Raw genomic sequence first — 14661 nt, 5'->3', positions numbered from 1 at the left:
CAAAGTGGCTAGTACTGTAAGCTGGTCTTTTCTACTAGCTAAACCGAAATCTCACCAGCGTTTTGCCGGTTGCCTGGTGTTCATTTAGATCCCTGATCCCAAGTAATTAACCCACTATATAATATGGCAGAATCTGAGGCTGGCCTGACATCACAGAGTAAAGACAGAGATTCTTTAAGTATATAGAGATATGCCAGTGTAATAGGTTTCTATGGGTACCTAACATGACCAGGTTCCGGTCTGCCTAAAGGGCCGTGTCATAATACTCCTAGCATTGAATAGAACAGTCCTTAGGTCTGCCTAGGTCTGCCTAAAGGGGGATCCCCCCCCCCCCCTTGCAATAATAGAACCAGGAAACAATGGGCCAGTGGAACCTCTCTCTCTCTACTCTCTCTGGTAAAGAGTTCCCTGGTAATTCCAGAAGCCATTTCTCCTTTACTGACCCCAGTCTAGTCTCTTGGGCCTGGCTATGCCGGCTGGCCGGGCCTCCCTCATTTTCTTACTTTGTCTCGTCTCACGTCATATTGTGGACACTGATAACATCATCATATGATCGTGCAACCAGGACCAAAAAAAGAAGCAGGAAGTAGTTTGACTATTAAGTTTATCACGTCATACAACAGTAACACCCCTAGTTTCAGGAGAACAGGGTGTTGTAGGATTCTGAGTTTGTTTTAGGACGGAAAGAGGTAAAAAAAAAAAAAGTGCGAGTGTGAAATCAACATTGTTCATTCCCAATGTTCCATGATTCCACCGTTTCCTGTATGGCGTCTTGGAATTTTTGGAGTGGATAACAAACCGGAGGGACAGCACTGCCATCTACTGGTTATATGTACACATTGCATTTTCAAGAGCAATTTGAGATAGCTCACAACTTGGCCTGGCGACGCCATCCTATGTATTCCACCCAAAGACTTTAGTTCCGCACATCGCCTGGCAAAAGCCTCCAGCTCGGTTCTGTAAGTGATTAGCCAATCAGCAAACAGTTGAGTGGTGACGCAGAACTCACCCGCAAAGCCTGTTACGAAGCATCGTATCGCAACAGTCACGCTAATAAAGCACAATATGGGTTTTAATTTGAATTCAGAACTCAAATGAATTTAAATGGCAGAGTAAGATCAGACCACCTCCCACCCTCCACGAAGACAGATTCCTCTTGGCTTTTGCCAGACTGTTTGACGGAGTCAACAGTCGCTTTCGCCCAGGCTAAAGGCCCCCATATAGCGGCATATTCCAGCCAAGACCTCCCTGGGTCATGCCATGCTGGGTCTGTTAGCCAGTGCCCCACTTGGATATATAAAATAATAATTTGATGATAATAGTAGTAATGTGTTCAGAGATGCAATAGATTATTATAATGCAGTTCATAACTAATGGGAATATTGGCAAGTTTATTTTTGGTTTATTTTGTCCATTATGGTGCATTATATCCATTATTGTACATCTAACTATTTAACTTACTGAAATATTTATTTTGTTTTACGATGCTTTTCTTACCAACCTGCTGTGGCTCCCCCAGCACCCCCACTTTGAAAACCACTGCTCTAGCCTACAGTAGATACACATGATGCCCTGAGCTGTATACATGTAAATCTTAATGTGTGTTTGGCGCCCCCTGAAGATGGCCATAGACATTGCAGACAGGCAGACAGACAAAAGGGGTACAGTCCGTTATCCTAACTCCCGTTCCTGACCTTATTTCTTCTTTGTTTTACCAGAGATGGTCTATTATGGTCTGATAACCCTAATCTGGGCTGCATTTCTCGAAACCAAAGTTGCTTACTACATTAGCTACTTTGTTGTTTTCAATGTATTTTCCCATTGACAACTACCGAAGTTGCTAACAGGCTAACAACCTCTCTTTTGAGAAATGCACCCCTGGAGAGGGTTTTCAGACGACCAGTGTTACCGGCCAATAAACGAATGCACTTGGGGGCATAATAACATACGTCATGAACGTCAACTGTCATCGATTGGTCAGAGCTCATTTCAAACCAGAGCTGAGCTCACGTCTGCCACCCTGGTGCTCCAGGGCACCGAGGATCCAGACCTAAAATGAATTACGAAGTAATTAATGTGGTCTGGTAAAACCAGGCTAACTTGGAACACCTTCAGGGCCCACAGTTTGAGAATCACTGTAGTAAGAGAAAGCAAAAGAAGAGAGAAGACACTCAGTGGATGATTTCCAGAATCTCTTATTTATTTATTCAGTGAAAAGGAAGCTTTCCGACACACTCAGATGACTGCAGAGAAACAATTGTGTGTGTGTGTGTGTGTGTGTGTGTTTTTTTTCTCTCTCAATTATTATCATTAAGGCACTTGAATGGCAGAAAGCGTGACCTGAGGCATAAGAGCAGCCCTCCCCGTAATGTCTGTCTGGAAAACAAAAAACACTAATGACACTTTATTTCAAGGGGTCTACATATGGGTGTCATGTAACAGTCGTAAGAATGACATGACACGTCAGGAACATTAATGACCCACTGGCCTCGTTTACGTGACGTTTTTAATTCCGAATTAATAATTCACAATTGAATAGTTCCGTCGAGTTTACATTGAAATTTCATTTAATTCCGAATTGTTAAGTGTTTACATGACGTTTTCAAAGCGGAATTAAGCTTCATTCAGAATTAAATGGAGTTAATTCTGAATTAAATGTCCCATGTAAACGAGGCCATTGTTGACGTTTATGGCTGTTGATGTAAATGTGTCATACGCTCTATGAAATGTTAAGTTCACATTGTTTTGGCGTCATGACATCCCAAAAAACGAATGGCACAGTAAGGGGCTGTTTATACATACCCAGGTATTTTGATAAACGTAGACCTTCCCCTTCGTTTGTGCCTTTCGTTTGGAAACAGAGGTTTGAACGAAGCTTAAAAAAAACTCAGGCAAAAGTGGAGATTTTTTAAAACCTACTGTTAGCAAGATAAACGGAGACTTGAATGGCATTCTCCTTACTGCGCACAGGCTTAACATATTTATGACAGCTCTCCGCAGCATACATATTTGCCTATGATGTGAACGAAAATAGCGTAGAGAAGAAAAATGTTCGTTTATCAAAATACCCGGATATGTATAAACAGCCCCTAAGACAACAGTCATAAACATGAGTAATAGGTCATTAATGTTCCGGACATGCGTGTGGTCTTCTCTTAAGCCATTTACATGGACAACTTAATGAAAACCCCTTCAAATTAAGCTCAACCGAAACATTCAAACAACGTCTACAACCAATATCCACTATACATTCGTCTACCACAACATGAATAAACCAGAAGTGCATGGGGTCCAAATCAATACCTAATCTCCTGTCCTCTCCGTCTGCATGTGACCTTGTGGTGCGAGGCAAGACATCATTGATGATAGAAGTTTTATTCAGTGTCTTGTAGCAGCACAATTCAAAGGTGATTTTCTAATTTGCTATTGGGATGTTGAATGGGGAAAATCCTCCTCCAAAAGTTGTTGTGCCAAGGCCGACAACACGGAAACCGTATCGTTTTCTCCACCGAGGCGGGGCGCACAAGGCCACAAGTATTAGGAAAGGATGGAAGGTTACATATCGAGTTAGATATCGAGCCCCATGTCTCCTCTCAGCTCTCAACAGATGGACTGCTCTTGCAAACAAGAGTGAAAATTGTACCTACTTTTTTGTGTGTGTTGCAACTTTGGAAACAAGTGATTTGCACAATTGCAAGATAAGCAAATCTCTTCTCTGTGACCATCAGTGCCCTTTTACCCTCCCATGATATCTCACAACTTCCACGATATCTCAGTTTTTGTTTTTTTACTTATTCCATTCAAAATTTACATTTTAAATCACCTTTTTTAAGACTTTATGCATACCACACTAAAATCACTTTTATATATATATATTTTTTCAAAATCATTTAACAACTGTATGCATTCCCAAGGTCTCTTTCTCCCTCACTCTATATGTGATAACCTTCGTACTGGCTTCATACTTGCGGTGAAGCTTTGAAAAGATTGCTTAAATGAGGAGTTAAAAAAAAACATCCAACAGCTTTTTCACTAACCAAATAATTAAATACAAAATGACAAAACACAAAATGACACAGATAAAAAAAAAACAAATTAACAAAATAATTCCTCCAAAAAAACAAAACAACAAAAATAAAGCGAACAAAAAAACTAATAGCACAGAAAATAAGGCACATTTCCCCACCATGATGACTCTTCTTCCTGTTGAATCTTGTCTCTCCTTTCGTTTCTTGAGGCCTGGTTTGTCTTCATTGGTTTTGTACTTAGCTGATAAGGAAGCTGAAGAGAGAAGAAATGTATTGCGATTTTAATTAATCACGGTCCCGAGTCAGCCGACGCTTGTGCGAGTCTTAAGTAAGTGAACGATGGCTCTCGTGATCTCTTCCACGGTCCGCTGTCAGAAACCCCACATGCAACTTTTGACAGCGTTAGAACGAACGAGTGTCGTGAGAAACACTTTTCATTTGAAACATTGCTTTACATACCATATTCAGATTTGTATCAATTGCTGGCATTCCAGGATGAGAAACAGTCTCACAGCGAGTTTATTTGAACAGCATCTTTTCATTACGGTGTAGATTTTAAGACAGGCATGCCACGGGCACCTCGCAAATTACGTCATCCTACCTAGTGCCTCTTTAAGTCTCACCCGTATATTCCAAGTGGGTGTCGCGCCTTTGAGCTTGTTATGTAGCCGGGAGGGTGCGTCAAGTTCCTTTTTTGCTGGACTACTGTATTACTAAAGTCTCAAGTAATAGAATAACTTCTTCACTAACAAATTCTCAAACAAGTCCATCAGGCGGACAAAGATGCGTCCGTCTATGCACTGCCGCCTTGCGGACAGAGAGGGCATAACAATTTCAAGAATGAGTTTCAGACAGACAGACCGACAGACCGATGGACAGACCCTCTTATAAAGATACTAGGACGCATCTAAAAACTGGTCAAGCTAATACCCCCTATCCATTCCTGTGGGTATAAAACAGTAATATATCCATAATGTTGGTGTGTAGAGGGTGTGTGGTTACCTGTAGGGGTAGCTGTGGTACTTGGCTCTGAAGATGGACAGTAACCACTTGTCTAAATAAAAAATGGGGTATAAAACTGCTATGTCTCCATAATATTGGTGTGTAGAGGGTGTGTGGTTACCTGTAGGGGTAGCCGTGGTACTTGGCTCTGAAGATGGACAACAACCAGCTGAAGAAGAGGACCACTAGGCCGATGCCAGCGACGCACATGACTGTGGAGGAAGGGAAAGGAGGAAGTGTGTCAGTGGAAAACAGGAAGTTAGAGGAAATGCCAGATTGAGGACACCATCGTCATTATCATCTACAGTAAACACAGCTAAACTGACCCACCTTATGTGTAAATGGTCAATGGCTATGTTTACATGACATTTAATTCTGAATAAAGCTTAATTCCGCTTTGAAAACATCATGTTAACACCTCTTAATTCAGAATTAAATGAAAGATCAAAGTAAACTCGACGGAATTATTTAGTTCTGAATTACTAATTCTGAATTAAAAACGCAATGTTTAAGTAGCCAATGACAATAAAAGCTCTCTTGAATCAATGCATGAATTCGCATCAACATAAAATGCGATCCTAGATTACGACAGTTAATGGGGATGATGGGGATTCTACCTATGCAGGGACTATTACTTTGTGTGATTACTCTGCAGACAGTCCATTCCATTATATTACAATAGACCACATTACAATTGTCCGTGGAACAGTATGGGGTTAGGTGGCTTGCTCAAGGACACCAAAGGCACGGAGTGTGGTAGAGAATAGTGGGAATGTGGTAGAGAAGGGTGGGATTCAAACCTCCTCCTAAAGCCCCTCTCCTTGACCATTAGGTCACAACTACCCAGTTCACACAGGACAACAGCCACAGTGTCCTCCAACAGGCTAAGCCAACCGTGTTTGTCAAATGTAAGTCACTCTGGATAAATGCAAAAATAAAGTTCTTCCACACACCGCGCTCTTCCGTCTTGTTGGTGCATCTCTGAAGTAATCAAGTAATTAGGAAATGCATTGCACTCAGTTTTTCTTTCTTTCTTTTTCTTTTCTTATTTATAAATTGCTGGGTCAGACAAAAACTGAGTGCCATCTTTTCCCTAATTTCTTGAATGCAAAAATAAAGAAAGTGACATGGAAGAAAGCCGGCCTACTTTTCCTCTTGCCGATGTCCATGTCAGACGTGGCCGCTTCGTGTAGGAGCACCATCCCCAGGGTCACAGCAGCATCTGGGGCTCAGAGTTAAGGAGGACACTGACGGGAGGACACTGGCAGGAGGATACTGACAGACACTGACTGTTGTTAACAACTCACTAAAGTCCACTTCTGGAATTAAACTACTTATTCGCACTAGTCACACCACACATCCATGGCAATGTGGACAAACAAAATGTGAGTGTGAGTGTGAGTGTGTGTGTGTGTGTGAGAGTGAGTGGGTGAGTGAGTGGGTGAGTGAGAGAGTGATGACGGGTAGAGTGCAATATGTTTGAATACAAAATTAAGTACTGTTCTGCAAGTGCCATGGGGAGTAATTACCCAGTTCTCTCCCCCATCCTCCTCCATGACTGAGGTACCCTGAACATGTTACCGTCCCGCCGCACTGCTCCCTTGGGACACCATTGGGGGCTGACCCCTTGCACGGGTGAGGCATAAATGCAATTTTGTTGTTTGCAGTGTACATTTGTGTGCTGTGGAGTGCAGTGTCAAAATGACAATGGCAGTTGGAGTTTCCCAGGTGAGCTTTCATTCATTTTCATTCTTTCAAGACTGATGGAGCATTGGCAGGGGCCTTGAGAAGGATACTGAAGAGCAGTACGATGTGGGTCTCGGCTACAAACTGGGCCTGGCTACTGCCATGGATGTAGCTCTGCAGGAGAAACAAAGAGGACACAAGAGTGATATGAGGTCACAATGGACATGTAAACAGATATTTAGAAAGGGCACATTTTAACAGACATATACAGCTCTGGCAAAAATTGAGAGACCACCTCAAATTTATATTCATATTGATTTCTGAACTCTTCCTAAGTTAAGACATTACTATTATGTCGTTTTAAAGTGAATATCATCTTGTTTTCTTTGGATTTTTTGAGGTCTGAAAACATTGCATCTTTTGTGTTTATTTTGACCATTTGTACCTTTCTGCAAATAATTTTTTCATTCAGGATTCGGAGAAAATGTTATAGAATGAAACAATAATGTTTTTTACATTTCACTGACACACATGCCAATGCGTAGTAAGACTAGAAAAACTGGTAAATCGAGGTGGTCTTTTTGCCGGAGATGTATATTGTGCATTCACGTGCTCTCTGAAGTAGATATTATCCAGTCTCGGAAAGTCGTACATACAATTTTTCAAAAAGTTTTCCAGAGGAAAATACCACAAGGGGGGCGTTCATGTGTCCTCCCCATGTTGGTGTTTGGTATTTTTTGAAGGAGGAAACCAACGCACACCAAAGGTTTCGAGGTGCAGGTAGCGGGTAGATCAGTTTTTGAGAAGAAGATACCGCACACTCTTGTCCATCGTGCTGCAATTCATTAAGAAAACAACGTTTCGGCCTGTATGGCCTTTCTCAAGTTTTGACTTGAGAAACTTAAGAAAGGCCATACGGGCCGAAACGTTGTTTTCTTAATAAATTGCAGCACGATGGCTAAGAGTGTGCAGTGTTTGGTATTTCCCATAATTCCCAGAGCACATGAATGCATGGTTAGATTGTATTTTATCTTAGTACGTTAACTCTTGATACAGCAGATATGACATTGCCTTCCATTTCAAATGATGCTAGACAAACCCAGTGCCATCGCTGCCCTGGCATCTAAAAAAAAAAAAAACAGAAATATGCAAACAACCAAATGGCAACCACATTATATGCCTTTGGGTCAATTGTGCCATTACTTGATACTTGAAAAGCTGACTTGTGCAACATCACATGTCATTGACCCTAAGCCCCAGTATATGGTATATCGATGATTTAGATTAGAGTTTCTCAACGAGGGCTCTACATTCCCCCAGGGGATGTTGTGAAGACCTATGGGGGCGTTGAGAAGGACACAGCTAAGAGGGGGCGTCGATGCTTGGTTTCCATTGGGGGGGTCATTAGTCCATTTTATTTTTATATACTAAGGGGGACATTGGCAGGCTTATGATGAGGTCAAGGGGGCATTTATTCTAACAAGTCCGACAGGCGGACCAAGATGAGTCTGTCTATGCACTGCCGCCTTGTGGACACAGGAGGGAATGACAATTGAAAGAATGCGTTTCAGACGGACGGACAGAAAGACAGAGCAACGGACGGACGGACGGACATACCCTCTTATAGAGATGCTAGGACGCATCTAAACAGGTTGAGGACCAGAGGATTAGATGGTGCTTACCACTTGCCCAGTGTTGGGGTTCTTGTGTGCATAGGGCGGCCCTCGGATATGGTTCCACATCTGGCCAGACGTCATGATCAGCACAAAGCACTAGAGACGAAGATACAAACAGGATCGAGGTAAAGATCAGATCCGATCATAGCCTGTACACAGTGGCCTCGTTTACAGGATGTTTTTCATTCCGAAATCTCAATTCAGAATTAAATAAAGTTTCCATTGCATTTTCATTTAATTACAAATTGCGAAGTGTTTACATGATGTTTTCAAAGCATTATACTGTCATATGTAACCAAGGCCAATATCAGATTAATTTATATTAATTATAATCTGTTTACATATTGAAATGTTACATATTGAATACTACTTATTGAAACTCCTTACTAGGAGGGAGAGAGGTAGAAAGAGAAACCGCTTACGCACCAGAGCGGAGAAGGCCCAGACGTTCTTGTTGTAGAGGAACTCCAGGTTGTTGCGGCGCAGGTACGCCAGCCCTCCAATCACAGCCAAAAGGAAGCCCAGCATCAGAGGACCAGCGTAGTTAGGAGGCCGGATAACACGGATCTACACAGGACGGGAGAAAAACACACACTATTAGACTAAACCAGAGCTTTTACCAGAGCTTTGTTATAAATCTATCACAGGAAGCCCAGCATCAGAAGATCAGCGTTGTTAGGGGGCTGGATAACACGGATCTACACAGGGACAGGAGAAAAACACACACTATTAGATGCTAGCTGTGTTACAATCTCTCACAGGAAGTCAGGCATCAGAGGACCAGCGTTGTTAGGGGGCTGGATAACTTGGGTCTACACAGGAGAGGAGAAAAACACACGGTCTTGGACTTAACCAGAGCTTTGTTACTATCGGTCACAGGAAGTCGAGCATCAGAGGACCAGCGTTGTTAGGGGGCTGGATCACTCGGATCTACACAGCAGAGGATAAAAACACATGCATACATGCACATATTAGCTTGGTTACAATCTGTCACAGGAAGTGGGGTATCAGAGGACCATGCAGCGTAGTTAGAGGCTGCCGCATAACACCGATCTATACACGGCAGCATAAACATTAGGGCTGCACAATATATCGAAAATGTATCGAAATCGCAATATCAAGAGTGCCAATATGCGTATCGCGAAAATGGATTAATTATCAATAACCTGTCATTTTTTTCTGTGCTGTCTTATCATTATCTGAATGTCAACAAATGCGCGAGAAGCTCGCCATACCCCCCACACTGACAGACAAATTAGTGACAAGAAAAACACTTTGCTATATTTCTAAATATCGTTATCGAGGTATTGCATGCTGCTATCGAGTATCAATTCTGATATCGTGCAGCAGTAATAAACATATACACTACTAGATATTAGCTTTGTTAGAAATCTGTCACAGGAAGCCCAGCATCAGATGACCAATGTAAATAGGAGGCCAGATCACTTGGATCTACACAGGACAGGAGAAAAACACACGCCTCATTTATCATTTCCCGGTGTCATTTCAATACATGCCTCACAATACCTTTCAATGACTTTGTTGTGCTACAATATTGTCTTGACATGACATTATGATTAAATATTTTTGAAACCTTGACTGGCCAAGGACTAATCTAATGTGGCAAGATGCTAATGAATAATCAGGAATAATGAAAAGCCTTTTCTCTTTGTCAGGAGGGCTATTACCGTGCATGGTGGCACAGTGCCCAATGTACCACCTGTGTCTAAGAGGATATCCCAGTGAACCCATTACTTAATCAATCCGCCATTTCATCAAAAGGACACCTGCTTCAATTAATGGATGGGAAACATGAAATGATGAAAGCTTTAGTTCATCTAAAGAGAAGCGCTGCGCACATAGACTAGGAGGGGTGGGGGGGAGAGAGAGAGAGAGAGAGAGAGAGAGAGAGAGAGAGAGAGAGAGAGAGAGAGAGAGAGAGAGAGAACATGAATGGTGAGTGATCAATTTGTGGCTTACATTTAGGTCAGTGCGGTCCACTACCCAACATGCTAGCTGCTCCGGGGCGAAGTCTTGCACCTGTAGCTAGGTGTGTGTGATGAGCAATGAACTTCGCTTACATGTACATCGGTGCGGTCCGTGTGTGTGTGTGTACATGTGTACGTGTACGTGTACGTGTACGTGTACGTGTACGTGTGTGTGTGTGTGTGTGTGTGTGTGTGTGTGTGTGTGTGTGTGTGTGTGTGTGTGTGTGTGTGTGTGTGTGTGTGGTGAGTAATGAACTTATTGCTTACATGTACGTCGGTGCGGTCGGCTACCCAGCGTGCCAGCTGCTCTGCGGCGAAGCCTCGAACCTGCAGCTCGTACGTGTCCGCCCTCTTCGGCTTCCCCTTGGAGGGGAAGTGGATGAAGGTCGGAGCGGAGTTCATGTTCAGCTGTCACACAGAACAAAGAGTATGAGTGGAGGTGCAGAACGCACAGCAGAAACAGAGGTGCTGGCAACCAGTAAAACACTTGCAGGAGGAGAGACGTGCTGCACACTCTCGAGTTAAATAAACAGTTTTTAATGTGACAACGTTTCGGCCTGTCTGCCTTCCTCAGGTCACGAGTGTGCAGCACTTCTCTCCATCTTCACAGAGCAAAGAGTAGTCAGTGAGCAATGACAGCTCTAATACACGATCGCTGTAAATTATTTAATATAGTATATAAAATACAGAGTTTTGGATGGGAATTGGATAAAGTGAATATTTCTGACAGGAAAGTGGAATAGAGACAGGAAATGAGTGGGGAGAGAGAGATGGGGAAGGATTGGCAAATGACCCGGGCCAGAATCGAACTCAACTCTTGAACTTAAGCCATAGCAGGGCCAATAATTTGATATGTTATCAAATGTTTTATTGAGTGGAGAGGATACATGAGGAAATGATGAGAGGGCAGCTTACCATCTGGAAGACATCCGAGCCCTCATCGAAGTCGACGGATGCGAAGAAGACTCTGTTGGTGAAGGCACTGGAGTAGCGCCAGGAGTTGGCCAAGATCTGGTACTCCTCGTCTGCTTGCCTGGTACACAAACACAACAACAACAACAGACCATTACCTCATTTCAATGCCTTTATTTCAGTAGGCAAATGAATCAATGAAAGGAGGCGAGAAAGGAGGGGAGAGAGAGACGGGGAAGGGTCAGCAAAAGACCCGGGTTAGAATCGAACTACTAAAACATCATTAACCCATATCCTGTATATAGGCTAAGTAGTATGAGGGACACTACACAGGCTAGATTCATATACATTTACTACACAGGGCAGCCGTGGCCTAGTGGCCTAGTAGAGTTGGTCTTTCAATCTAGGGTGTTGCCGGTTCGAATCCCCCCTGACCTCTCCCTACATCTCCATCCATGGCTGAAGTGCCCTTGAGCAAGGCACCTAACGTACCCCACATTGTTCCAGAGACTGTAACCAATGCCCTGAAAAATAATAGTTGTAAGTTGCTTTGAACAAATGAAAGCGTCAGCTAAGTGTAATGTAATTTATACCACTTCTGCTGATTCTATATGTTTACATGTACGCATGCCCTGCCTTTTGTTAAATGAGTCTTGGTCTTAACTGACAACGAAGTATTGTCTCATCATACTAGATATACCTTCATGCATTGTTACGTACATAACAATCCATTATGTCATCTGTAAGACATTCATGTCATTTCATTGTGCCATCTGCACTACACAATTTAAGTTCATTGACTTACATGCAACGAGACATGCATTTACAATTTCTGAGACAATTTTATCCAAAGTGACCCAAAACAAAGGATAAACAAAAGCATGACAAAGTTTTGTCAAACAAAAGCATGACAAAAGCATGGCAAAACATTTTCTGGGCCACAAAATCATAGATGTGACGACCATTTCAATGGGCAGTCGTGTTGGGTAAGCAGGTAGGATATAAGGGTGTAGACCCAAGGTTGCCGGTTCGATTCCTGATCCACCAGGTTGGAGAGTAATTAAACAGTGCTTTTCCCCATCTTCCTCCACGACTGAGCATGCTACTGTCCTGCCACACTGCTCAAGCCTGATTATCATCGACGTTCCAATCTCTTCGAGACTTTTTCTGACCAAGAGCATAACAAATAACATCTACCAAACAGCATGGTTGACCCGCCTCCCTTGGTTTGCTTATGGTTGTTTGCTTCCCGACAAAGTGAAAGGAGTTCCCTTATTTTCGGGAACTCAGAAAGTACTTGCATTGCTCTTGGCCTGACTAGTTGCAACGCCAAAGGTGTTGCGTCACTAGGAGGGCGCTGCCTGGCTAACACTGCTCCTCCCTTGAGGCACTGATTTGTGTCGCCCCCCTTGCACAGGTGAGGCATGAATGCAAATGTGTTGTGTACACTGCACGCTGTGGAGTGCGGTGTCACAATGACAATACGACTTTACCAGGACCTACTGCAGTCATGGGTAAGCGGTTAGGGCGTCAGAGTTGTAGCCCAAAGGTTACCGGTTCGACTCTCGACCCGCCAGGTTGGTGGGGGGAGTAATAAACCAGTGCACCACCCCGCCGCACTGCTCCCTTTCGGATGCCATTGGGGGCTGCCCCCTTGCACGGGTGAGGCGTAAATGCAATTTCATTGTGTGCCGTGTTCACTTGTGTGCTGTGGACTGTGACAGTGGGAGTTGGAGTTTCTCAGTTGAGCTTTAGGGAAAAAAAGGTTTATCTCACTTGCACACCCCACACTGCCTCTGGGGCTGCAGGGCGGTGAACATGATCACCACGGAGTAGTTCCTTGGCGGCGCGCGGATCAGCCTCCTGAACTTCTCCCCGTTCATGCGGATAACGGCACGCTTGCTGGCCCATTCCATCATCTGGGTAACCTTCTCAGACAGCAGCGTCTGCAAACCAGGTACAGGATTCAGATCAAACAATTGAATAACAAGGGAAACACGTATTGTAGGCTACTTCACGCTACTAGTGACAATCCGGTGCAACCAGCGTAGGACCAGACATTAGTAAAAAGGGAAGAAATGTGGTGCCACACGGATGTCTTTTCAGTTATTTCTTATTCATTTACAGTGCATAGACTAACGGTCCGACAAAGCGTCTGTGATTTCTTCCCTTTTTATCAAACAATTGTACCTTTGTTTGGATGCTCTCAAGACATGACATTACAAAATATGCTATTGTCCAGGTCATAAACCAACTGAATCAGGTCTGAAATATTTACAGTACAGTGCAGTACAGTGCTTACATTAACAGGTGTGTTTTAATGAATCTGGATAATGTGGATGAATGTATTGATTTCATTACCAGTACGTCAATTCAAATAGTGAAACCACTACATTATGCTACAAAGTGAAATATGTTTTGATTTTCGATTATTAAAATGTACAGCTAATGACATTCACAGAGCCACATTAGACTAAGGGAAAAGGGAAAAGTCAGCCCCTTGAAAAATATGCAAACACCTTCAGTACCTGGATGAGGCTGCTAAAACACTAAAAATAGATGAAGCAGTCTCCCTCCCACAACATTGAAATTAATTGAGAAACGTCTGTTCCCCAAGTCATATAAAATATAAATGAGAGGAAGGGGAAGTGGCATAAGCAGGGGCCCAGGAAACAGAATAGCACAGGATGCTTGTAACGTTCAAACCACTTCTTTACAAAGGATGCATCTGATGCTACAAGGTTGCAAGTGCTGGGCATTTAACTAAAATGCTTCTGTTTAAACCACTGTGATGCTTTGTTAAAAAAAAGAAACTAATGAATAAAAACAACCTGGGAGTGGACACATTACAGGGATTACCAAGGTCAGCAAACATGACTTGGTTTTGTTCTCTCTTTACAATGCGCTCCTGGGTTGCAGTTAATCTGTCATAATCTACTGCTAGCTGCCTAGCTGATGCCCAGACGCCGACTGGTGGAAAGGCTGTGTCTGAAGGATGGGGATAACTTCACATACAACATTGTCATTATGCAAAGCAACACAAACCTGTCAGACACAACCACTGACAGCTTGATTGACTTCCTGAACATGACCAAAGGCTGATGCTCATGTTAGCTAAGCCTGCTAGCTGGTTGAAGTTAATTAGCTTAGAGAATTGAATGAACCACATCCGATTACAAACGTACAGAATACTACTGTTGTGTAAAGTGTAATGAACATTACCTCTTTCTTCTTCTGTCCATTGCTGCAGCTTGCATGACAGAGTAAAACTAGAAACAGTGCATACAAAAGTTTTGGAGACATTTCTTCTCACAATTTCTCGTCAAAAAGCCACGACTCCAGGAACCGTCTGTAACTTTCCTATTGGTC

At 43.0% G+C, this 14661-nt stretch overlaps 1 protein-coding gene across 1 annotated transcript; it reads right to left on the bottom strand.

The window, feature by feature from the left end:
- Positions 1 to 2179: 2179 nt before the first annotated feature.
- On the bottom strand, positions 2180 to 14636 carry magt1 (magnesium transporter 1). The gene is made up of 10 exons (XM_063190147.1): positions 14515 to 14636; positions 13069 to 13238; positions 11296 to 11413; positions 10648 to 10788; positions 8819 to 8959; positions 8399 to 8488; positions 6827 to 6890; positions 6178 to 6252; positions 5152 to 5242; positions 2180 to 4281 (listed from the first exon to the last, which is right to left on the bottom strand). The coding sequence occupies exons 1-10, from the start codon at positions 14593 to 14595 to the stop codon at positions 4266 to 4268; spliced, it is 987 nt and encodes a 328-aa protein (XP_063046217.1). The 5' UTR covers positions 14596 to 14636; the 3' UTR covers positions 2180 to 4265.
- Between the last annotated feature and the right edge of the window lie 25 nt (positions 14637 to 14661).

The sequence above is a fragment of the Engraulis encrasicolus genome, chromosome 23 (assembly GCF_034702125.1).
Source record: "Engraulis encrasicolus isolate BLACKSEA-1 chromosome 23, IST_EnEncr_1.0, whole genome shotgun sequence".
Taxonomy (NCBI): Eukaryota; Metazoa; Chordata; class Actinopteri; order Clupeiformes; family Engraulidae; genus Engraulis; species Engraulis encrasicolus.
The sequence above is the reverse complement of the archived record's forward strand: the minus strand, read 5'-3'. Positions and strand labels throughout refer to the sequence as shown.